We start from the raw sequence: 24,429 nt of genomic DNA, 5'->3' as shown, positions 1-24,429 counted from the left end.
CAGGGTAGAACTTCCCCATTAGGGTTTCCAAGGATAGGCTGGTGAGTTAGAATCTGTCCACCTTTTTGTGGGCAGCCAAATGCTTAACCACCTTGCCACCATGGCCTACAGGGACCCATATAGCCTACAAATCCAGTATATCCGTAGCACCAGGTATATGGATTGAGTGGGAGAAAGGTAAACCCATTGCTGTCGAGTTGATTCCAAGTCATAGCAACCCTACCAGGGCTCCAAAAAGATAAGCGTGGACATAATTTAGATTCCATAGAGATATTTGAATATGAATTTAATTTTAGAACTTCTATGAATCTAGTAGGAATTCACTGTCTAAAAACAGTAGAATGACAAGATCATATCTACATTTTAGGAAAATAACTTGGATTGCAATATATTTTACATTTGAAATCAACTTCAGTCACCCAAAACAGGAAGATATTAAAAGATCCATGAAAAGACAATGCAGGGATGGACTCTTCTAAGTCCTCATTTTTTTTCCCCCACAATCATTAAAATCCTTCATAATCAACTTCACAGATATGTTTGAAGTAACTTAATTTTATTAGTAAAATAACAATAATAAAGCTTTTGTTAAACAAAACTGGTGATTTATTAGCCTAAAATTCCAACCTGTGCAAAGTCCAATTTAGATTGTAGACATAATACCTGAAACCTGAAGCCTTGTTTTGATTTTGTTTCATGCTCTAGCCACCCAGTGGCTCTAGACAAGTAATGTATATTAGTAAAAATAACTTTTTTAAGGTCATTGGAATATATAATTTTGTTCACTGAAATGTAGAATAAACTGTCTATAATTCTCATGCCCCTATTCAGGTCATTTAACCTCAATATATTTATTGAGATAAAAAAATTCTAAGTAAAAAACTAGTGCCATTGAGTCTACTCTGACTCATGGTGACCCCATGTGTGTCAGAGTAAAACTGTGTTCCGTACAGTTTTTTGATCATTTGGAGGTAGATCTCCAGCCTATTCTTTCAGAGGTAGATTTCCAGGCCATTCTTCTGGGTAGACTTAAACCACCAACTTTTAGTTAGCAGCCAAGCATGTTAAAAGCTTGCACCATTGAGGAACTCCAAATCTAACAAGATCTCTCCAAAAAGTTTTATAAAAAGAGACCAGGATGGGATGGCCTCCAGATATCAACTATAATCATGATACACATGTTAAAAAGGAGCAAAACAAATAAACTTTTAGGAAATACTACATAAGCATGCTTATTTTGGTTACTTACACCCCATCACCCACATTTTATATACTACATATGCATTTTTATATACCACAGATACATTATTTCTAAAATATTTTATGATCCTCTAAAGTTGTGCTGTCCAAGGCCATTGCCACTGGCTATAAAAAAATATACTTGAAATGCGTATAATCCAAATTACAATGTGCTTTAAGTATAAAGTACACACAAAATTGTGAAGATTTAGAATGAAAACAAAAAGTATCACATTAATAATTTTATATTGATTACATGTACAAATGATAATATTTCAATAAAACAGTATAACACTGGTGTATTAGCAATATATGCAGGAAACAAACATACTATACTATATAAAATATGTAGTATATATTATATATATAATATGTACATATATATTATATGTATGGTATCTGTATACAATATATTGTAAAAATATACAATTAACACCAATGTAGGTAAAATTTGTATTAGTTATAAAGAAATTTTTTTTTCTTTTTATAATATTACTAATGTTTTTGGTTAAATAAATATATTACTTAAATTAATTTAACTTGCATTTAACTTTTTAATGTATCTACTAAAACCAAAAATAAAAACAAACCCCTCGCCATCGAGTCGACTTTGGCTCATAGCAAACCTATAGGACAAAGTAGAACTGCTCCATAGAGTTCCCAAGGAGCACCTGAATGAATTCAAACTGCTGACCTTTTGCCACCAGGGTTTCCAATGTGTATACTATAAAAGTTAAAATTATGTGTGTGTCTTCTATTATATTTCTATTGAACAGCACTAGGATGTTCTTATCAACGTGAAAAAGGAAAAAAAAAGAGCGCAATAAGGAGAGCCATGACTATTTTTTCTTGGAAGAGAATACTCCAAACACTCTTTTCATGGCCCCCCAGGACTTCCTTATTCCTCAGGCTGGAGATAATGGGATTGAGCATGGGAGTGAGGATGGTGTAAAAAAAGGCCAAAATCTCATCTTTTGCTGAAGAGCAGAGATTCCTGGGCCGAAGATAGGTGTAGACAAAAGGTGCATAGTACAAAGTAACTAGAGTTAAATGAGTTGAACAGGTGGTGAAGGCCTTTGTGCTTCCCCCTTTGGAGCACATATGGTAGACAGCCAAAAGGACTCTGCCATAGAAAGCAGTGATGCCAAGGAAAGGAAGGAGGAGACAGAGGCTAGCGCTCACAAAAACCGTGTACTCATAGGCCCAGGTGTCCATACATGCAAGAGGCAACACGGCTGGGACATCGCAAAAGAAATGATCAATGGCTCTACCCTGGCAGTAAAGAATATGAAGAGCATAGACTGTGTGTGCCAAGGAGTTGATGGATCCCAAGATCCAAGACGCTATGATCATTTGGACACATGTTCTTCTATTCATAAGGTTGGGATAACAGAGGGGATGACAGATGGCCACATAATGGTCATAGGCCATGGAGGCCAAGAGTAAGACTTCAGAACTGGCCATTGTCAACAACAAGAAGCTTTGAATGCCACACCCTAGAAAAGAGATGCCTTTATGACCAGAAAGGAAATTGTAAACCATCTTTGGGACTGTGGTAGAAATACACTTCAGGTCCATGAGGGAGAGCTGGCTGAGGAGAAAGTACGTGAGTGTGTGGAGATGGGAATCCAAGCAAATGTAGTAAATCATGGTTGAGTTTCCCACCAAGGCCAAAAAGAATACAAGGATGATACAGAACAAGAGCAGCATGCTAGTTTGATTTGGGAGGAAAAGCCCCAACAAAATGAAATCGTTAGAAGTTCGATTCCGTTTCTCCACGAAAACTTATTGTCTTTCCCTTCACCTAAAGTAATTCTTATCTACTATCTAATTAGTGAATGCCTCTCCCCACCCTCCCTCCCTCCCCCATCGCATAACCACAAAAGAATATTTTCTTCTCAGTTTAAACTATTTCTCAAGTTCTTATAATAGTGGTCTTATACAATATTTGTCCTTTTGCAAATGACTAATTTCACTCAGCGTAATGCCTTCCAGGTTCCTCCATGTTATGAAATGTTTCACAGATTCCTCACTGTTCTTTATCGATGCGTAGTATTCCATTGTGTGAATATACCATTATCTACCCATTCATCCATTGATGGGCACCTTGGTTGCTTCCATCTTCTTGCTATTGTAAACAGTGCTGCAATAAATATGGGTGTGCCTATATCTGTTCGTGTAAAGGCTCTTATTTCTCTAGGATATATTCCAAGGAGTGGGATTGCTGGATCACATGTTAGTTTTATTTCTAGCTTTTTAAGGAAGTGCCAAATCAATTTCCAAAGTGGTTGCTCCATTTGACATTCCCACCAGCAGTGTAGAAGTGTTCCAATCTTTCCACGGCCTCTCCAACATTTATTATTTTGTGTTTTTGGATTAATACCAGCTTTTTTTTTTTTTTTTTTTTTGGAGTGAGATGAAATCTCATTGTAGTTTTGGTCTGCATTTCTCTAATAGCTAATGATCGTGAACATTTCCTCATATATCTGCTAGCTACCTGAATGTCTTCTTTAGTGAAGTGTCTATTCATATCTTTTGCCCATTTTCTTATTGGGCTATTTGTCTTTTTGCAGTTGAGTTTTTGCAGTAACATGTAGATTTTGGAGATCAGGCGCTGATCAGAAATGTCATAGCTAAAAACTTTTTCTCAGTCTGTAGATACTCTTTTTACTCTTTTGGTGAAGTCTTTGGATGAGCATAGGTGTTTGATTTTTAGGAGCTCCCAGTTATCTAGTTTTTCTTCTACACTCTTAATAATGTTTTCTATACTGTTTATGCCATGTATTAGGGCTCCTAACATAGTCTCTATTTTTTCTTCCATGATCTTTATCGTTTTAGTCTTTATGTTTAGGTCTTTGATCCACTTGGAGTTAGTTTTTGTGCATGGTATGAGGTATGGGTCCTGTTTCATTTTTTTGCAAATGGATATCCAGTTATGCCAGCACCATTTGTTAAAAAGAATGTCTTTTTCCCCTATTTAACTGTTTTGGGGCCTTTGTCAAATATCAACTACTCATATGTGGATGGATTTATGTCTGGATTCTCAATTCTGTTCCATCAGTCCAAGTATCTGTTGTTGTACCAGTACCAGACTGTTTTGACTGCTGTGGCCATATAAAAGCTTCTAAAATCAGGTAAAGTAAGGCCTCCTACTTTGTTCTTCTTTTTCAGTAACGCTTTATTTATCCAGGGCCTCTTTCCCTTCCATATGAAGTCGGTGATTTGTTTCTCCATCTCATTAAAGAATGTAGTTGGGATTTGGATCGGAATTGGATTAAATGTATAGATCGCTTTTGGTAGAATAGACATTTTTATAATGTTAAATGTTCCTATTCACGAGCAAGGTATGTTCTTCTACTTATGTAAGTCTCTTTTGGTTTCTTGCAGAAGTGTACTGTAGTTTTCTTTGTATAAGTCTTTTACGTCCCTGGCTTTTTTTTAATTTTATTTTATCTTCTTGTGGGCTACTATAAATGGCATTGCTTTGGTGATTTCCTCTTTGATGTTCTTTTTGTTGGTGTAGAGGAATCCAACTGATTTTTGTGTGTTTATCTTGTATCCCAATACTCTGCTTAACTCTTCTATTAGTTTCAGTAGTTTTCTTGAGGATTCTCAAATAGAGACACTTTGACTTTTTCCTTGCCAATCTGGTTGCCCCTTATTTCTTTATCTAGCCTAATTGCTCTGGCTAGGACTTCCAGCACAATGTCGAATAAGAGTGGTGATAAAGGGCATCCTTTTCTGGTTCCTGATCTCAGTGGGAATGTTTTCAGGCTCTCTCCATTTAGGGTGACTTTGGCTGTTGGCTTTGTATAAATGCCCTTTATTATGTTGAGGAATTTTCCTTCTATTCCTATTTTGCTGAAGGTTTTTATCATGAATGAGTGTTGAACTTTGTCAAATGCTTTTTCTGCGTCAATTGATAAAATCATGTGTTTCTTGTTTTTTGTTTTATTTATGTGGTGGATTACATGAATTGTTTTCTAATGTTGAACCATCCCGGCACACCTGGTAGGAATCCCACTTCGTCATGGTGAATTATTTTTTTGATATGTTGTTGAATTCTATTGCCTACAATTTTATTGAGGATTTTTGCATCTACATTCATGAGGGGTATAGGTCTATAATTTCCTTTTCTTGTGGTGCCTTTACCTGGTTTTGATATCAGGGATATGGTGGCTTCATAGAATGAGTTTGGTAGTATTCCGCCCTTTTCTATGCTCTGAAATACCTTTGGTAGTAGTCATGTTAACTCTTCCCTGAAAGTTTGGTAGAATTCTGCAGTGAAGCTGTCCAGACCAGGGCTTTTTTTTTCATTGGGAGTTTTTTGATTACCTTTTCAATCTCTTCTTTCGTTATGAGTCTATTTAGTTGTTCTACCTCTGTTTGTGTTAGTTTAGGTAGGTAGTGTGTTTCTAGGAACTCATCCATTTTTTCTAGGTTTTCGAATTTGAGTATACTTTTTCATAGTAATCTGATATGATTCTTTTTACTTCAGTTGGGTCTGTTGTAATATCGCCTCTCTCATTTCTTATTCGGGTTATTTGCTTCCTCTCCTGTCTTTCTTTTGTCAGTTTGGCCAGTGGTTTATCAACTTTGTTGATTTTTTCCAAAAGCCAGCTTTAGGTCTTGTTAATTCTTTCAAGTGTTTTTCTGTTTTCTATTTCATTTAGTTTAGCTCTAATTTTTATTATTTGTTTTCTCCTGGTGCCTGTGGGTTTCTTTTGTTGCTCTCTTTCTATTTGTTCAAATTGTAGAAATAATTCTTTGATTTTAGCCCTTACTTCTTTTTGTATATGTGCATTTATTGATATAAATTGGTCTCTGAGCACCGCTTTTGCTGTGTCCCAAAGGTTCTGATAGGAAGTGTTTTCATTCTCACTGGATTCTCTGAATTTCTTTACTCCCTCCTTAATGTCTTTTATAATCTAGGCTTTTTTGAGCAGGGTATTGTTCAGTTTCCAAGTGTTTGATTTCTTTTCCCTGCTTTTCCTGTTATTGATTTCCACTTTTATAGCCTTATGGTCTGAGAAGATGCTTTGTAATATTTCAACGTTTTGTATTCTGTTAAGGCTTGCTTTATGACCTAATATGTGGTCTATTCTAGAGAATGTCCCATGTGCACTAGAAAAGAAAGTATACTTGGTTGCTGTTGGGTGGAGTGTTCTATATATGTCTACAAGGTCAATTTGGTTGATTGTGACATTTAGATCTTCCGTGTCTTTATTGAGCTTCTTTCTGGATATACTGTCCTTCACCAGAAGTGGTGTGTTGAAGTCTCCTACTATTATTGTGGAGTTGTCTATCTCACTTTTCAATGCTGATAGAGTTTGTTTTATGTATCTTTCAGCCCTGTCACTGGGTGCATAAATATATAATATGGTTATATCTTCTTGGTGTATTGTCCCTTTAATCATTATATAGTGTCCTTCCTTATCCTTTATGATGGGTTTAAATTTAAAGCCTATTTTGTCAGAAATTAATATTGCCACTGCTGCTCTTTTTTGATTGTTGTTTGCTTGATATATTTTTTCCATCCTTTGAGTTTTAGTTTGTTTGTGTCTCTAAGGTGTGTCTCTTGTAGGCAACATATAGATGGATCTTGTTTTTTAATCCATTCTGCCACTCTCTGTCTCTTTATTGGTGCATTTAGTCCATTTATGTTCAGAGTAATTATGGATAGGTATGAATGTAGTGCTATCATTTTGATGTTTTTCTTTTTTTAACGTGTTGTTGACAGTTTCTTTTTCCCACTTGATTTTATGTGCTGAGTAGATTTTCTTTATATTGTCATTTCCTCATATTTGTTATTGTTGATTTTGCTTCCGCTGAGTCTCTATTTTTCCTTGTATTTTATTTTGATGAGTAGGATAGTTTGTCTCCTTTGTGGTTACCTTATTATTTACCCCTATTTTTCTAAATTTAAAACTAACTTTTATTTCTATGTATTGCCATATCTTCCTCTCCATCTGGAAGGTGTATGATTATGTTTCTTAATCCCTATTTATTATTTTAATGTTGTCTTCTTTTATATAATAACATCACAGTTACCCTGTTTTGGGCTTTTTTTTTTTTTTTAATAATCTTGCTTTGTTTTTTTGGATTTCCCTGTCTGGGTTGACTTCTGATTGTTCTGCCCAGTGCTCTAATCTTGGGTTGATAACTGATATTATTGATTTTCTAACCAAAGAATTCCCTTTAGTATTTCTTGTAGTTTCGGTTTGTTTTTTACAAATTCTCTCAACTTGTGTTTATCTGGAAATGTCTTATTTTCACCTTCATATTTAAGAGACGGTTTTGCTGGATATATGATTCTTGGCTGGCAATGTTTTTCCTTCAATTTTTTAAATATGTCATCCCATTGTCTTCTTGCCTGCATGGTTTCTGCTGAGTAGTCCGATCTTACTCTTATTGGCTCTCCTTTGTAGGTGACTTTTCATTTATCCCTCTCTGCTATTATAATTCTGTCTTTATCTTTAGTTTTGGCAAGTTTGATTATAACATGTCTTGGTGAGTTTCTTTTCAGATCTACCTTATGTGGAGTTTGATGAGCATCTTGAATAGATATCTTCTCATCTTTCACAATATCAGGGAAGTTTTCTGCCAACAAACCTTCAACAATTTTCACTGTATTTTCTGTTATCCCTCCCTGTTCTGGAACTCTGATCACTCGTAGGTTATTTCTCTTGATAGAGTCCCACATGATTCTTAAGGTTTCTTCAATTTTTAAAATTCTTTTATCTGATTTTTTCTTCAAATATATTAGTGCCAAGTGATTTATCTCCGAGTTCAGAAATTCTAGCTTCTATTTGCTCAATTCTGCTCCTCTGACTTTCTATTGAGTTGTCTATTTCTGTAATTTTATTGTTAATTTTCTGAATTTCTGATTGCTGTCTGTCTATGGATTTTCCAGCTTATTAAACTTTTCATTATGTTCCTGAATAATCTTTCTAATTTCTTCAGTTGCTTTATCTGTGTGTTCTTTGGCTTGTTATGTGTATTGCCTCATTTCCTTCCTGATGTCTTGAACGGTTCTGTAAATTAAACTTCTGTATTCTGCAGCTGGTAGTTCCAGGATTGCACTTTTATCTAGAAAACCCCTGGATTCTTTGTTTTGAGAGCTTGGTGAGGAAATCATGGTCTGTTTCTTTATGTGACTTGATATTGACTGTTGTCTCCTAGCCATCTATAAGTTATTGTATTATTTTATGCTTGCTTACTGTGTCATAGCTGAAATGGTTGGAGTTTGCCAGCAAGGGCCTATTCTCCTGAAATAGGCCCATGCAGGTCCATGCAGAAGGAAAAGGTGCTCAAGGTCCACGGACGGTTTATGCCTGGACAGGAGCCGCTTCGGTCCTGAGCTCCCCACTTAATGGAGCTAGCAAATTACCTTTTAGCCCCAGTTGCAAATTTTTTCTTTCCCCAAGGCCAGGAGGATGGCTCTAGGTGCTCATCAGGGTCTGTCTCAGGGCTAGGGATTCAGCCGCTGAAGCCAGCTTGGGGGTGTAGGGGACGCAGTAAAATATACACAAGTACTTAGCTTTTGCCGAGAGGGCCGTTCTCCTCAGGTTCCGGAGGTGTGAGTAGGCTGTGTGGCTGGCTGCTTCTCCCTGAGGTAACTGCGGCCAAGCACTAGTACCAGCCTTCTGCCACCTCTGGTCCAGAAATGGTGCCTGAGGGCTCCCTGTGATTCAGGTCCAGTAACTCCTCTCCACTTCTGAACATTCTCTCTCTCCCCCTGCTGCTCAGTTTGTTGCCTAACCTTGCCTTTTATGCTCAGGGCTCCCAGCTTGTCACAAATATACTTGTTTCACTTGTTTTTTTCTGGTCTTTGTTGTAAAGAGGGCTCGCCAGAAGCGTCTGTCTATTCTGCCATCTTGGCTCCCCCTTCTCTAATTAGAACATTTTTATCACCTCCCAAAGTAATCTTGTACCTATATCAATAAGTCCCAACCCCACAACCGATCTTCCTATCCTTTCCCCACCACATCCTTCATCCAGTCCTATGTCACAACCAATTCACTTTGTGTTTCTATGGATTTTGTATAAGTGGTATCATATAAAAAGTGGTATTTTGTGACTGCCTTATTTTACAAGGCATAATATTTTTTTGTTTTTGAGGTTTATTCATGCTGTAGCATTTTTCTGTACTTCATCCCTGTTATTGCCAAGTAAATTCAACTGTATGGTTATACCCTGTATTGTTTATCCATTCATCTATTAATGGATATTTGTGCTGTTTCTACTTTTTAGGCATTAATGGTGGATTTTTTTAGAAGTACGTTGCTAAGCCTGTCTTCCAAGGTGTTTACGTGTGGACTCAAATCTCCAACCTTTAGGTTAGCAACCAAGTGCTTAACAGCTTGGAGGACCCCTCAAGGGACCCCCGCATTGCAAAGATCTTCCTTTTTAAGCTGCTATGTCATGTTTCTGGGGATGGAATTGTTTAAATCCTTTCTTTAATTTACCAGGATTTCTTAATGTTTTCATAGATCTTTTTTCATGAATTTTAGATGATTCTCTATACTTATCTTTTTAAATATTTTACTTGTCACATTATTTTTCTTCTGTTTCTTCCTGAGACTTCTCAAAAAGATATTAAAAGCATAGCTCAGGCTGCCTCTCAGCTGCTTCTTGCTATTTAGCACCAAATCAAGGCTCACTTTTCTTGATTTCCATCTTCTCCAGGATGTTGATACAGCAAGTCCACAGTGTCTGCTTAGGTTATAACACTTTTAGGAAAATTACTTTATAATGTTTTAACTAGATTTTTTAGTTGCCTTCAACTGGAAGGTTAATCAGAATTTACTAATTTGTAAGTATTAGAAATGTAAGTCTCCATCTTGCTTTTTTATTTAATGTATATAGAATTCTTCCCTATAAGACCATACTGAATTAATATGACAAAAATTACTCACTTACATAAGATATTTTACATTAGAGTAGGTATATCTGAGGAGACTTGGTGGTGCAATGCTTAAGAGCTATGGCTGCAAACCAAAAGGTTGGCAGTTCGAATCCACCACCCACTCCTTTGAAACCCTATGGGGCAATTCTACTCTGTCCTATTGGGTCCTATGAGTCAGAATTGACTCAATGGCAACGGGTTGTTAGGTAGTAGGTATGTCCCTAAGGGATGTTTCCAGAATTTGTATTATTAAGCCAAAGGGGAATTTTTAAATTTTGGCTTTACCAAAATTGTCCACCCTATAGGTTATACAAATTTACATATAATAACAATGTGTAAGAATGTGTTTCTGCCATCCCTCAGCAACACAACCCATTGTGTTTTAAGGTGTTTTGAGGCATCTGCTTTCTAGATGAATACTGATTTTTTTAGTGTAGTTTTATTTGCATAACTAAGACTGAACATCTTTTCACGCATTCTAGAGCCATTTGTATTTCCATTTACGTCAACTGCTACTCAATTTAATTACATTGTAGGTTTTATTGTTTCTTCCATTTTTTTTTTTTCTTTTTGGAAACCTTTGTATTTCAAGGGTCCCCATCTCTGTGTAATATAATTCAATATTCTTGTAAGTTGTATTCATCTTTTGTCTTTTTTTTATAATTATCACTGCCATCTAGAGATGTTTATAAATATTCAAATTTATCAATATGTCTCTTAGAAATTATGATTTTGGTGTCATGTTTTAAGGATTATTTGTAGTTAAAATTATTTTTAATTTTTTTCCTGATTTCTTCAGAAAGTTTGCTTTTTTAAAATGTATTTAATTTATTTTTGGAAGCAATATGTACAACCAAACTATCTCCATTCACAATTTCTACATGAATGGTTCAATAGCATTAGTTACATACTTCACGTCATGTCACCATTCTCACTCTCTACTTGTATTGTTTCATCACAGTAGGTTCCCTACCACTTTAAGTTCTCAACTGTGCTTCAGATTAGGTATTGTCTGCTTCAGCTCATAGAGATTATTATTTAAAAGAGTGCTATGCTGAGCTCAGACATTCTTTATTAATTAATTTAAACTGTTACTTAGTTTGGAGCCCTGGTGGCATGGTACTTAAGAGCTCAGCTGCTAACTAAAAGGTCGGCAGTTCAAATCTACCAGTAACTCCTTGGAAACATTTGACGACATTGGACTTGGAAACACTACTTGGATACACAACTTGGAAACACTAGGGCAGTTCTACTCTGTCCTATAGGGCTGCTATGAGTGGGAATCAACTGTAAGGCAATGGTTTTTGGTTGTTTGGTTTAATGATGGCTTCAGGGGATAGTACTGGCTCAAGGATTAAAGATTATTTCTAGGCAGTAGATTTGGGAGTTTCCCCAAGCTCAATTGATCCAGTACGTCTGGTTTCCATATGAGTTTGAAATTCTGCTCCACATTTTTTTTTTTTCATTCTGATCAGGATTCATCTGTTGTGTCCTTAATCAAAATGGTCAGTAATGGTCACCGAGAACTATCCATTTCTTCTTCTCTCATGGTAATGGTGACACTAGTTTATGGATATAGTTAGACATGCAGTCCATTTCCTTCTGATTCCTGGATCATCTTCCTCTGCTGTTTCCAGGCAAATAGAGATCACTTGTATCTTGGGTGGTCACTCACAAGTTTTTAAGACCCCAGGCACTACTCACCAAACTAGGAGGTAGAACAAAAACTCTGAAAACAATGTTAGGCCAATTGACTGGATAGACACGTGAAGCCATGAGTCAAAACCTTCAAACCAAGAAGAGTAATCGTGTGAAATATTTAGTTGTATCTAAGTAGTATCAACTGTTTTTTTTTTTTTTTCCCCTTGTGGTTAAAATAAGACAGTTTATTTGCCATTTTGCACCCCTTCCCTTTATTTCCCCTGGTGCACAGCTTAATGATGACAGGATGACAGCTTCATTAGTCTGATTGTGTACCCATTGCCTTTAGTTGATAACTAAATTTCAGATCACCATAGACAAAAATTCACTACTTCCCAGTGAGTGATTTCCCCTTTCCCTCCCTCTTCCCACCTCCCCTCCTAGTAACCACTAGTAACCATTGGTCTGTATATAATTACTTATTCTTGTCATTTCATATAAGTAAAACCATACAATTGTCCAGTCATAATTGTTTTATTTCACTCAGTGCAATGTCGTCAAGGTTCATCCATGTTGTAGTATATATAAGGACTTCATTCTTCTATTTCTGATTAGTATTCCACTGTATATACTTACCACATTTTGTTTATCCATTCGTCTGTTGAAGGACACGTGGGTTGTTTCCAGCTTTTTCCATTGTGAATAATGCTGCAAGGAACATCAGTGTACATATGTCTGCTTGTCTCATTGCTTTTAGGTCCTTAGGGCATATATCTAGAAGTGAAATCACTGGGTCCTATGGTAATTCCATGCATCCTGAATTGTATCATTTTACTTCTGCATAATTAATGTAAGATACCGTGTAACCATGAGTACATTCTGTGAGTTTTTATATGTTCTTTGTGACTGTTCCAGCAAATTATTGCACCTAGAAATAGAAAGTGAAATAATCGGAGAAGTGGGAAGGTGGAGGTATATTTTTGTCCCACAATGTAGGAGCCAGCCTTACTCTGAGTCTGGTTCACAATGCTTACAGTGTGTTAGGACCACAGAAGCATTAATCCCACAGGGAGCCAGAACTCTGCATACTTTGACTGAAATTATGTTAGGAATAATAACGTCGAACAGTGTGTCTTCTGATTGAGTTGAAAAAGCACCCTTCTTATTCAGAGAATAATGTTCAATTTGGCCCATGGTCTATTACAAAAGTTTTTACATGTAATTTGAAGTGTCTTAGGACTCTTTATACTGTGGGAGAAAGGGGAGAATATAGTTTTGCACAACTACATTCCCCTCCAAAATGCTTCCTGAGTGGTCCGTAACAGCATTTTTTTCTGTCCTAGGCTAAGATATTTGGGTGAGAAAAGTTAGAAATCTCAATGTCAATGTCCAAAATCTGATCCTAGAGACTATATTCAGAGCAGGAATAGGCACCTGTTATTTTTATTTTAATTCCAGAGGAAAATGTGATTCAAGTAGAGCAAAAGAATGAGAGGCATCTGAGATTGAGAATCCAGTACTCATTTCCTTGCCATTTAAGGAGGTAAAAGGAGGCTGTGGGCACTGATCCCTTGACTTTGCATAGAGAAACTATCTGGTTATACTATGCCTTGGTTCTGTCAGGAAACATGACCACAGTTTTTATGAACTAGTATTGAAGCTGTCACAGAGGCTTCCCCCACTCTAAGGCAGTTCTTCTCCCCCCTTATAGCTCACGAACTGCTGTTTCATTTGGCATCAAAGTCCCACACACAGCAGCCTGAGATCTCCACACATGTGTGGGACATGAAGCACTGTGGATGGAACTTGACCCAGACCTGAAGTTTGCTGGAGAGGAAGACTGTTCTCCTGCACACAGCTGCACCCAAGGCCATTTGCACAGCAAAAGTTCACTTCCTTTGAAAATGACTCAGCACATGGACCTTCAAATATGGACATGGGAGGGACCATGATGTCAGATTTTGGGTGCCAATCCCACTCACTGGAGACTGGAGGTCATAAAAGCTCCAAGTCCCCTGGTGCTGGGAGTGGGTGGTCTTTCAGCGGCTAGACCCTGCATTGCTCCTTGTTTGCACAAACAATAAATTTCCACTTTCTGTTTCCCTTGCACGTGGTGGTGTTGTGTCTGTCCTATTTCTATTGGCTAATAAATAAGACAGGACAAGAACCCATGTTCTGTTACAGTATCACATGTCAATAAGCACAGTTGAGTTTCCAAATGACACCATTAAGAAAACTGATGTCTCCAGCATTTGCATGTCACAGATATGGGCTATTCTGTTGGTATGTTGTTGTTTTTAGCTCCCATCAAGTCAGTCCTGACTCAACGTTATCCATACACAACAGGATCAGACCATTGTGATCCATAGGTTTTCATTGGGTCATATTTTGGAAGCGGATTACCAGACCTTTCTTCCTAGTTTTTCTTTGAAGCTCCACTGAAACCTGTTCAGCATCACACCAACATGCAAACCTCCACTGACAAATGGGTGGTGGCTGTGACTGAGGCACGTTGGCTGAGAAAAGAATCTGGGACTCTGGAATGGAAGGTGAGAATTCTACCACTGAACCACCACGGCCCCCTCTGTAGGGGAAACTCAGACCAAAATGGCAATGACAGTGTAAAGTGGGGATTAGGAGCCATGGCTTTAGATGCTGAGAAATCTGACTTCTAAGTCTAGTGCTACTTTTCCCAGCACTCTGACCCAAGGTAACTTTTGAAACAAAGTGGAAAAAATATCAGAACCACAGTTTTGTAGGGAGCTTTAAGTTGCATATACAGGTTATGCATTTACACTTAGTAAACATTAAACATTCAAACCAAAAACCATACCTGCCGCCACTGAGTCGGTTCAGACTCATAGTGAGCTTGAAGGACAGAGTAGAACTGCCCCATAGGGTTTCCAAGGAGTGTCTGGTGGATTCGAACTGCTGACCTTTTACTTCGCAGCCATAGCTCTTAACCACTATGCCACCAGGGTTTCCTAGTAAATATTAGCTGGTGTTATCATCCTGATTATTACTTATCTGCCATGCACTTTGATTTGGAAGGAAACACAGACATAAAAATGAGTGTCAATTTAACTATGGTGTCTTAAAAACATAGAAGTGGATGTTTGTGGAAGAATAGGTTACCTGTGGATGCGAGGAGATGGAAAGTGAATTTTTACTTACTTCTTAAAAAAAAAAGGCAGAGCTGATATTGGCAGACACAAAAAATGAGGAGTAGAATTTTTCATGAAGGGGAAATGGTTTTAGCAAAGTTTCAGATGTGTGGGGACATGAAATGCTACAGGTGCAAGCTAGAAAAAAAAAAAAAACAGGTGCAAGCTAGAGGATGGCAAAAAGTAAAGTTAAACATAATGTAGATTTCAGAAATATTTGAATATGAGTTTAAGTCTGGAACTTGTGAACCTAGCAGGGAATAATTGTCTTAAAAAGGCAGAATGACAAGATCATGTCTATATTTTAGTAAAATAACTTGGATGTTAATATATTTTAAGTTAAAATGAATTCCAGCTACCAAAAATGGGAAGATATTAAAAGAGTCCCTGGAAAGACATTGGGAAAGTGAGCTTCAACAATGAATACAGAGTGGGGGGGGGATAGTCTCTTCTAGGTCCCCATTTTTTTTTTCCCCCATGATCATTAAAAACTCTTCCTAAACAATTTCTTTGGTAAGTTTGAAGTAACTGAAGTTTATGAGTAAAATAACAATAATAAAACTTTCTTTAAACAAAACATGGTGATTTATTAGCATAGAATTTCAACCTCTGCAAAATCCCTATTTTCATTTTGTTTCAATGCTGTAGCCCCAAGTAGCTCTAGACAAATAACATATGTGACTACAAAAACTTCTTTAAGGTTATTTAAATACATATTTTTGTTCATTTGAATGTAGAATAAATCATCTATAATTCTCTTGCCCCTATCCAGGTCATTTACCTCACTTATAGCGATTCTCACTATAAGTCAGAATCAACTCAATGGCAATGGGTTTGGCTTTTTGGTTTTAAATTTATTGAAATAAAAAATTCCTAAGTCAAGAAACCACTTGCCATCGAGTCTACTCAGGCTCATAGTGACCCTATGTGTGTCAGAGTAGAACTTTGTTTCATAGAGTTTTCAATGACTGATCTTTCAGGTGTATATCTCTAGGCCATTCTTCTGAGGCACCTGTGGGTAGACTCAAACCACAAATTTTTCAGTTAGCAGCCAAGCACATTAATAGTGTTCATCGCTGGAGGACTCCAAATCAAAAAAGATCTCTCCAAATAGTCTTGTAAAAGGAGACTAGGAAAGGATGGACTCCAGATGTCAATTATAATCAAGATATACATGCTAAAAAGGAGTAAAACAAATAAACTCTTAAAAAGACAACATTAGCATACTTATTTTGGTTAGTTTATATCCAGTCACCCATATTTTATACACCACATATGTACTTTTATACACCACAGATATATTCTTTCCAAAACATATTCCTGGATGCTCTAAAATTGTGCTGTCCAACACTGTTGCCACTGGACCCATGTGGCTATTGACACTTGAAATGAGTATAGTATTAGATTACAATGTGCTTTAAGTATAATGTATACATAAGATTGTGAAGACTTAGAATGAAAACAATGTAAAAATATCACATAAATACTTTTATATTGATTACATGTACAAATGATAATATTTCAATATAATAATAAAACATTATATTAATAGTAATATATACACAAAACATACTATACTATATGTGTGTATGTATGTGTATGCATATATGTTATATGCATAGCATATGTATGTAATACATTGTAATAATAGAATATACAATAAAATCAATATAGATAAAATTTACATTAGTTACATTACTAATGTTTTGGTTAAATAAATATATTATGTAAATTAATTTCACTTTTGTTTAACTTTTTAATATGTCTACTAGAAAATTTAAAATTACATGTGTCTTCTGTTGTATTTCTATTGAAAAGCACTTCTCTAGGATGTTCGACACAACACAAAAAAGAAAATAAAGAAAAAGAAGTAAGAACAGCCATGACTATTCTTTCTTCGAAGAGAATATTCCAAACACTCTTGTCATGGCCCCCAGGACTTCCTTATTCCTCAGGCTGTAGATAATGGGATTGAACATGGGAGTGAGGATGGTGTAAAGAACAGCCAAAATCTTATCTTCTGCTGGTGAGCGGAGATTCTTGGGCTGAAGATAGGTGTACACAAATGGTGCATAGTATAAGGTAACTACAGTTAAATGAGTTGAACAGGTGGTGAAGGCCTTTTTTCTTCCCTCTTTGGAGCGCATATGGTAGACAGCCAAAAGGACTCTGCCATAGGAAGCAGTGATGCCAAGGAAAGGAAGGAGGAGAAAGATACTAGTGCTCACAAAAACCATGTACTCATAGAGCCGGGTAGCCATACATGCAAGAGACACCATGGCTGGGACATCACAAAATAAATGATCAATGGCCCTGGACTGGCAGTAAGGAATATGAAGGATATAGGCTGTGTGTGCCAAAGAGTTGATGGACCCCAAGATCCAAGATCCTATGATCATCTGGACACACATCCCTCTACTCATACGGTTGGGATAATGGAGGGGGTGACAGATGGCCACGTAACGGTCATAGGCCATGGAGGCCAAGAGTAAGCCTTCAGCACCGCCTGTTGTCAAGAAGAAGAAGCTTTGAAAGCCACATCCTAGGAAAGAGATGCTCTTCTGGCCAGAGAGGAAGTTATGCACCATCTTGGGGACGGTAGTAGAGATGTACATCAGGTCTGTGAGTGAGAGCTGGCTAAGGAGAAAGTACATGGGTATGTGGAGACGGGGATCCACACAGATGATGTAAATTATGGTTGAGTTTCCCAACGAGGCCAGAAAGAATACAAGGATGGTGAGGAACGAGAGCAGGATGCCAGTTTGATTTGCGGGAAAAAGCCCCAACAAAATGAAATCGTTAGAAGTTTGATTCCATTTCTCCATGAAAGCTTATTGTTTTAATTTTCTTGAAAGAAAAAAAAAATGAAGAAAGAAAGAACAAGAGCTTAAAAAGGAATTTTAAATTCATTAATGTTTGTTTACATTTTTCTTTTTCTAACTCTTCATCTTTTGTTGAATTCAGTTTTGGAATGGAATGTCCCAACCTCTTCCCAATGTATTATCTGGTAAGCAAGTGAGCAAGCCATGGAGAAAAGCAGTTTTTAAATATAAAATCTAGTACCATATACAATAAAGACAAACAACTGAAGACTCCCCTCCCTGGAAGGACTACTGGCCAGTCCCACTAGAAGTGATTTTTCAGGGGTCTCAGTCATTAAGAAAAAAAAAGAATTTTTGTGGAGTCAACTCTGACTTATTATGGCGATTTCATGTGTCAGAGTAGAACTGTGCTCCATAGAGTTTTTGGAGGGACCTTTGTGTGGATTCTAACTGTCAGCTTTTTGGTTACTACCTGAGCATTTAACAGTTTGCACAACCCAGATCCTGCATTTCCCCACCATCAATTGTATAGGGCATATGTACCATAATAACCGACGTATAACTCAGGAACTTTTTATATACTGAAATTCTACATCTTCTATTTCTAACCTTCTTCTGCATTGTTACTTTCTGGTCTTCCCTCCCTAACAGGCACTAAACCAGCCAGATAATCTTTGATTCTACCTTACTTCTCATGTTCTTTATCACTGTTGTGCTTTTTCTTAAAATACACCCACCATTTGAAATCACTGTCCTTGAACTGTAAAATCCTGCATGCCTACTGTTGCTAAGTACTATCAGGTTGATTTTCAACTCATAGCAACCCCATGTGACAGAGAAGAACTGATCCATGTGGTTTTCTAGACTGTAATCTTTATAGAAGCATATGACCAGGTCTTTCTCCTGTGGAGCCACTGGATGGGGTTGATCCTCCAACCTTTTTGTTAGTAGAAAAGCACTTAACAACTGTGCCACCAGGGTTCCCTCGTGCCCTATGAAATCCACACTATTTAAAAAATATTATTGAATATTACCTCATTCCTACTGATGTTTTCATTTTCTGGAGCCCTGTAGAACTTGAAATTAAATGCATACATTTTTCTATATAGCTTTTGTTTCTTTATGTAGATGAAGTGTGTGAAGTCACAGATTCTATAATATACTTTTTTAAATTTTATTTTCCACTGTCCCCATCAATAAGTAGTATGATAAGGGAGCTATAACAAGGAGCAGGGAGATTAAAACTAGTATAAACTGGAAGCTCTTAGATTCATAGGATTTTTTTCACTTTAACTCATTCGTTATAACCCTCCCCCAAATTCTGTAAATTTAGGCATAAATATCCACTTTTTTTTAAATAATAGAAGTACTATTCGTAGATATGACAAATAACTTCCTCAAACAGAGTTAACAATGTAATCCAAATTTACATCTTTTCTTGCTTTAAATTTTTTTTTTCATATCCCAAGATTGCTTATTGTTTGGTAAATGACTTTGTGCCTAGTGCCTAATTTGTCTCAATTTAAGTTGCGTAACAATTAACCTTTTGCAAGAGATTGGGGTTTACTCCATATTTGCAAATAGGCCAGAGCATATTGAGATTTTAAAAAAATGATTAAAATTTTTGCTAATGAGTCTGTTCTGTCTAAAAAGGACCTCACATGTGTCAGAGTAGAACTGTGCTCCACAGGGTTTTCAATAAGTGATTTTTTTGGAAGTAGATCAACCAGGGCTTTCTTTCCACATAACTCTGGGTGGCCTTGAACCTCCAAACTTTGCATTAGCAGCCCAGCTCCTTAACTGCTCTCACCACCCAGGAAACCACATGCAGAATCAAGAGGGCATTTATTTTCTTCTCCTGTAGTTTGATTTTCATATAGTAGATGGCAGCAGAGTCAGGCAGTTGCAAAGCTGTTCAACTAGAAAGGCAGATACAAGATGTATGCTCTGGCTTCTATATCGATTTATAGATTACATATGGTCACAATTATTTTAAGACCTTATTATGTAATGTCATGAAATTGAAATCAAATATTAATCATTTAGAATAATAAAATCAAGAAGAGTTAGAAGTAAAGAACTTATCTTTTCTGGTGAATTTTTCTAGCTTTTTATTCCCAAACATTTCTCTGGGAATATTGTAACTCAACCTTTCATAGCCTCTCTTTTTATATTTATGTAACCTCAATTCTGATAATTTTTTTTTCTCAACTCAGTTCCCTAAACAAACATAAACTGTGATTGTGGCATTTCTTGTATTTCTACTATATATACACTTTTATCCTTAACCCATTCTAGGCATGGGGTTTCCTGCCTTATGCTACAAGCTCGTGTCTGAAGAGAGAACCTGAATACTGTATTCCCTCCAGGTTATCCATTCAAATAGCAATCTTGGATTATTGATTTTGAAACAGGAAAGGGGAGCAATCAATGGTTTGCTATAATTCTTCACATCTGATAACTTAAAATCAACTGCTGCTTCATATAACTTTGATATAAATTTTTTTTTTTAAATGCATAAGTAAAATTGTGAGTTTGTGATAGAAAAACGCAAAAATTTTATAGCTGTCTTCTTGACAAATACTAACAGTGAAAAAGAAAAAAATCACTATCAGGGAACATGACAGATGCATGATACCATTGAATGAGGATGCTAGTTGGGATGGTAGCAGGTAGATGGGTTCATGGGGGTATTTCTTTTAACTTGTAGAAATAAGAACTGAGGATCTAACAGATAAAGATTGTCATCATCGTCAGCACGACATATTTATTCACTCAAAAAATATTCTTCAATTTTCTATTTACTGCAGTCCTGTTGGTACTGAGATGTACTGGCGATTACACCATACACCATATAAGCCCCTATAATCCTGTAGTTAAACTTTAACAGGTGATAAAAAAAAAACGAGTAAACTAAAACATACAATACAAGGTTATGTAACAATGAATGAAGTAAAATAGAGTAAGGAGCTAGAGCACTTTCAGGACATAAGAGATTTCAAGAGAGCCCCTATTAGGAAGCAATATTAGAACAGGTCTGGTTGAGGAATCCCAGAACCCAGTGCCGTTGAGTGGATGGTTGAGAAATAGTCTACCCAAAATGAACAGCAAGTGAAAAGCCTTGTAGTGAGAACATATTTATTTTTATTTTGAGGAAAATAAGAAGGAAACCAGTGTTTCCAAAGCACAGGGCGTAAGAGGGAATGGCATATGATACGGCAAATGCCAGGCCATGATGAGGATTTAGATTTGCTTCTGGGCAAGATGAGATGCCATTAGAGTGTGGAGTAATCTTACCTGTGTGTTAGAGATTACACAGGGTGCTCTGGGGTGAGCAAAAAGTTTCATTAAATGTACAAGTAGGAGACTGGTTTGGAGGGAATGGAAACAGGCCCAGGAAGAGAGGGGAGTGGCCTTTCTAACTGGTGTCATAGCAGTTATCCTCAGGGACCAGGTTCACAGGCCTTTAAAGCTAATGCTTCCTTTTGTGAGAATTAAATAAATAAATGCAAAACGCTTCATACAGGCCTGTGGTTTCTCCTCCAGGGAGCCTAACTGTCATTATAATAACCTTAATATAACCTTAAATCCAGTTACCATGGAGTCAGCTCTGACTCATGGAGACCCCATGTGCATCAGAGTAGAACTGTGATGCATAGGTTTTTCTAATGGCTGATGTTTTTGAAATTAGATCTCACTAGACCTTTTTCTGAGGCACCCTTTGGAGTTCAGTTTGTTTAATCATTAAGGGCTTCAGGCCCAGAAAGGTTAACTATTTTAATTACGATCACAGCACTCCAGAGCCCCACTTTGTAGAATTTTCACAGGTTCAGATTACCTCTCTGTTCACTGTAAAGTCATTTTTAGCTTTTCCAATTTGACACGGAACTGATCTGTTCTTTGTACGGCAGAAAGGGTTTGTCCAGGATTGGAAAACCGCATGTCCAAAATATCTCCCTGAGGTTAGAGCCAACCAAAACCAACTGCTTCAACAATATCATGGTGACTCACCTTGTCTGAAGTGCCTGAGTTTGTATTTTGGAAGGAAGTCATTCTATAATAGCAAAACTTCCTGTTAAGCGTCCACTGAATTATTTTAAAAACTTTTAAGTACCAAACTCTCCTCACATACACTCTCAGACTATGCTGAGAGATCATGCCACTAACCAATATGCTCTGCAATTAAACCAAAACCTCTTTCTGAGAACCTTTTCTTTATCTGCTAAAATTTACAAAGAGGAAATTGCCACAGACTCATTGTAACTTTCTTTCCTCATTAGTCCTGTCACTGGTCATCCTCTATAACATAAAACCTATGACCACATTTGAAGGTTCTTTTATTTAGGACTTTTTGGAATTAAAAAAATAACTTCATCCTGTTTTGTGCAATATTCCTCCATTTGTGTGTGTATATTGATTGCAAGCAGTCCCTGGATTATGAAAGAGTTCCTTTCCTAAACTTGTCTTTAAGTCAAATTTGTACATAAGTCAGGACACTTAGGTAGGGTTCATGTCTAACATCAATTAGTCAAATGTTTGTCTTAGTATATAGTAAATAGTCTGTTTCTATGCATAAAAAATGTAAGGGGAGAGCTTGCACTCGGGAAAGAAAGAGATGAAATGGATGATGTAAGGGGGAGGGGGAGAGCTTGCACTCGAGAAAGAGAATGGCAGGAAAGGGTCTCTGACTTGGCAGTCAAACGTTAAGCCATCAAAGAGCTCCAGCCCATAGAAGGGAAGGCGGCCCACAAGAAAAAGGAGTGGGAGGTAGTAGAAAAGGGTATAAAGCCCTAAGAAAATGACTGTATCAGGGCACTCAGACTCTCTCTCTCTCTCTGAGTAGCCTGTTTGACACTCCCTGGTCAAGTGTACTTTCGCTACTAACCCTCTGCTAGCTAATAAACCTCTGTTTGCTTGGCACTACTTGTCTCAGTGTTCAGATTCTTTCCTACACCGAAGACAAGAACCCAGGACATTTTCTCCGGGAACAAAAATATTAAAGAAACCCTTCCAGATCCACTAAAACATCTTTAACATAATAATACAGTAATAATAATAATGTTTTGATGAGCATCTCAAAGAGCTCCTATTTGTTATTAGGAACCTTTGTATGTATCTCAACTTTTTAACAGAATGGGCTTTATGTGGTTTGGTTTGAAACTAAGGTTGTATGTACCTCAGAAGTTCATATATGGGGAATTTTTTTCTTTCTAAGATCTTGCTTTCATGTTATCTTGTTCCAACGAAAATAGAATAAGCTATTTCACACCTAATCTAATCAAATTCCTGTAAGTTCTACTGTTGAAAGACAGAAGGATGAGCTGCTGTATTTTATATAGACAGCCTTACATCCTCAAGCCTTAGATATTCTTTTTTTCTCTGTTAATTGATCCCCAATGTCCAAGTCCATGGGGGCCATAACCCTGGCCATTTCAGTTGACTCTCTTTATTAGAGATCAAATCAGATATTCACTTAGACCAAAGCAATCTACCTGGAGAACTCTGTTTTATTTGGCTAGTACCCACAGTTAGGCAAAAAAGGAGGGCTTTATTACTCCAAAATATTATTTGAAAGCTATAAGGGATATTAGAATATATTATTAAAATATCCTCGCTTTGCATATAAGAGAGCTAAGGATTAAAGAAGCCAGATCCAACAGTGATTAGAAAGGTGACTTGGGGAAATTAGTTAACAGTCTACTTTGTTTCCATATCTGTAAGTCTGGGCTTAGGTATACTGTAAGAGTTAAATGAGATGACGTATGTTAAATGTTTAGATCGTGTCGGAGACAGTGAAAGGGCTCAACAGATTTTAGGATCTCTTACTATCCTGCTGAAACCATAGATTTCAAAACCATGAAGTGTACATTTAAGCTGTTTTTTTCTTAATTGTGTTTTCAGTGAAAGTTTAGAGTTCAAGTTAATTTCTCATACAAATATTTATACACATACTGTTTTGTGACATTAATTGCAATCCCCACAACATGACAGCACAGTCCTGCTTTCCATCCCTGGTCCCCTTTGTGCATTCCTGTCTCTTCCTGACTTCTCATCTTGCCTCTGGACAGGACCCACCCATTTGGTCTCATGTATTCAACAGAACTAAGAAGCACGCTCCTCATGTGTATTATTTTTTGTTTTATAGCCCTGTCTAATCTTTGTCTGCAGAGTGGGCTTCAGAAATGGCTTCAGTTCTGGGTTTAACAGAGGTCTGGGGGCTATAGTTTTGGAGGTTCCTTCAGTCTCTGTCAGACCATTAATTCTGGTCTTTTACGTGAATTTGAGTTCTGCTCCACACTTTCCCCCCACTCCATCCATGACTCTTTGTTGTGCTCCCTGTCAGGGCTGTCACTGATAGGGGCCGGGCCGGGCACCATCTAGTTCTTCTGGACTCAGGCTTGTGGAGTCTCTGGTTCGTGTGGTCCATTAGTCTCTTGGGCTAATATTTTCATTGTGTTTTTGTTTTCTTCATTTTCCTTTGCTCCAAGCAGGATGAGACCAGTTGATGCATCTTAGATGGCCATTCGCAAGCTTTTAAGACCCCAAACACCACTCACCAAAGAGGGATACAGAACATTTTCTTAAGAAACTTTGTTATGGCGTCTTCCATCTTTTTGGTATTGTGAACAATGCTACAATGAACGTGAGTGTTTAT

The 24,429-nt window shown here is 37.1% G+C and overlaps 2 protein-coding genes across 2 annotated transcripts; both read right to left on the bottom strand.

Moving 5' to 3' along the window:
• Positions 1 to 2,005: 2,005 nt before the first annotated feature.
• LOC100666132 (olfactory receptor 2L13-like) lies at positions 2,006 to 3,091 on the bottom strand. The gene has a single exon (XM_064279789.1). The coding sequence runs from the start codon at positions 2,947 to 2,949 to the stop codon at positions 2,032 to 2,034; it is 918 nt and encodes a 305-aa protein (XP_064135859.1). The 5' UTR covers positions 2,950 to 3,091; the 3' UTR covers positions 2,006 to 2,031.
• A 13,697-nt stretch (positions 3,092 to 16,788) lies between these two features.
• On the bottom strand, positions 16,789 to 18,694 carry LOC100665846 (olfactory receptor 2L13-like). Its single transcript, XM_003404962.3, has one exon. It carries the CDS (start codon positions 17,775 to 17,777, stop codon positions 16,839 to 16,841), a length of 939 nt encoding a protein of 312 aa, XP_003405010.2. The 5' UTR covers positions 17,778 to 18,694; the 3' UTR covers positions 16,789 to 16,838.
• Between the last annotated feature and the right edge of the window lie 5,735 nt (positions 18,695 to 24,429).

Source organism: Loxodonta africana, chromosome 2, assembly GCF_030014295.1.
Source record: "Loxodonta africana isolate mLoxAfr1 chromosome 2, mLoxAfr1.hap2, whole genome shotgun sequence".
Lineage (NCBI taxonomy): Eukaryota > Metazoa > Chordata > Mammalia > Proboscidea > Elephantidae > Loxodonta > Loxodonta africana.
This window is presented reverse-complemented; position numbering and strand designations above follow the sequence as displayed.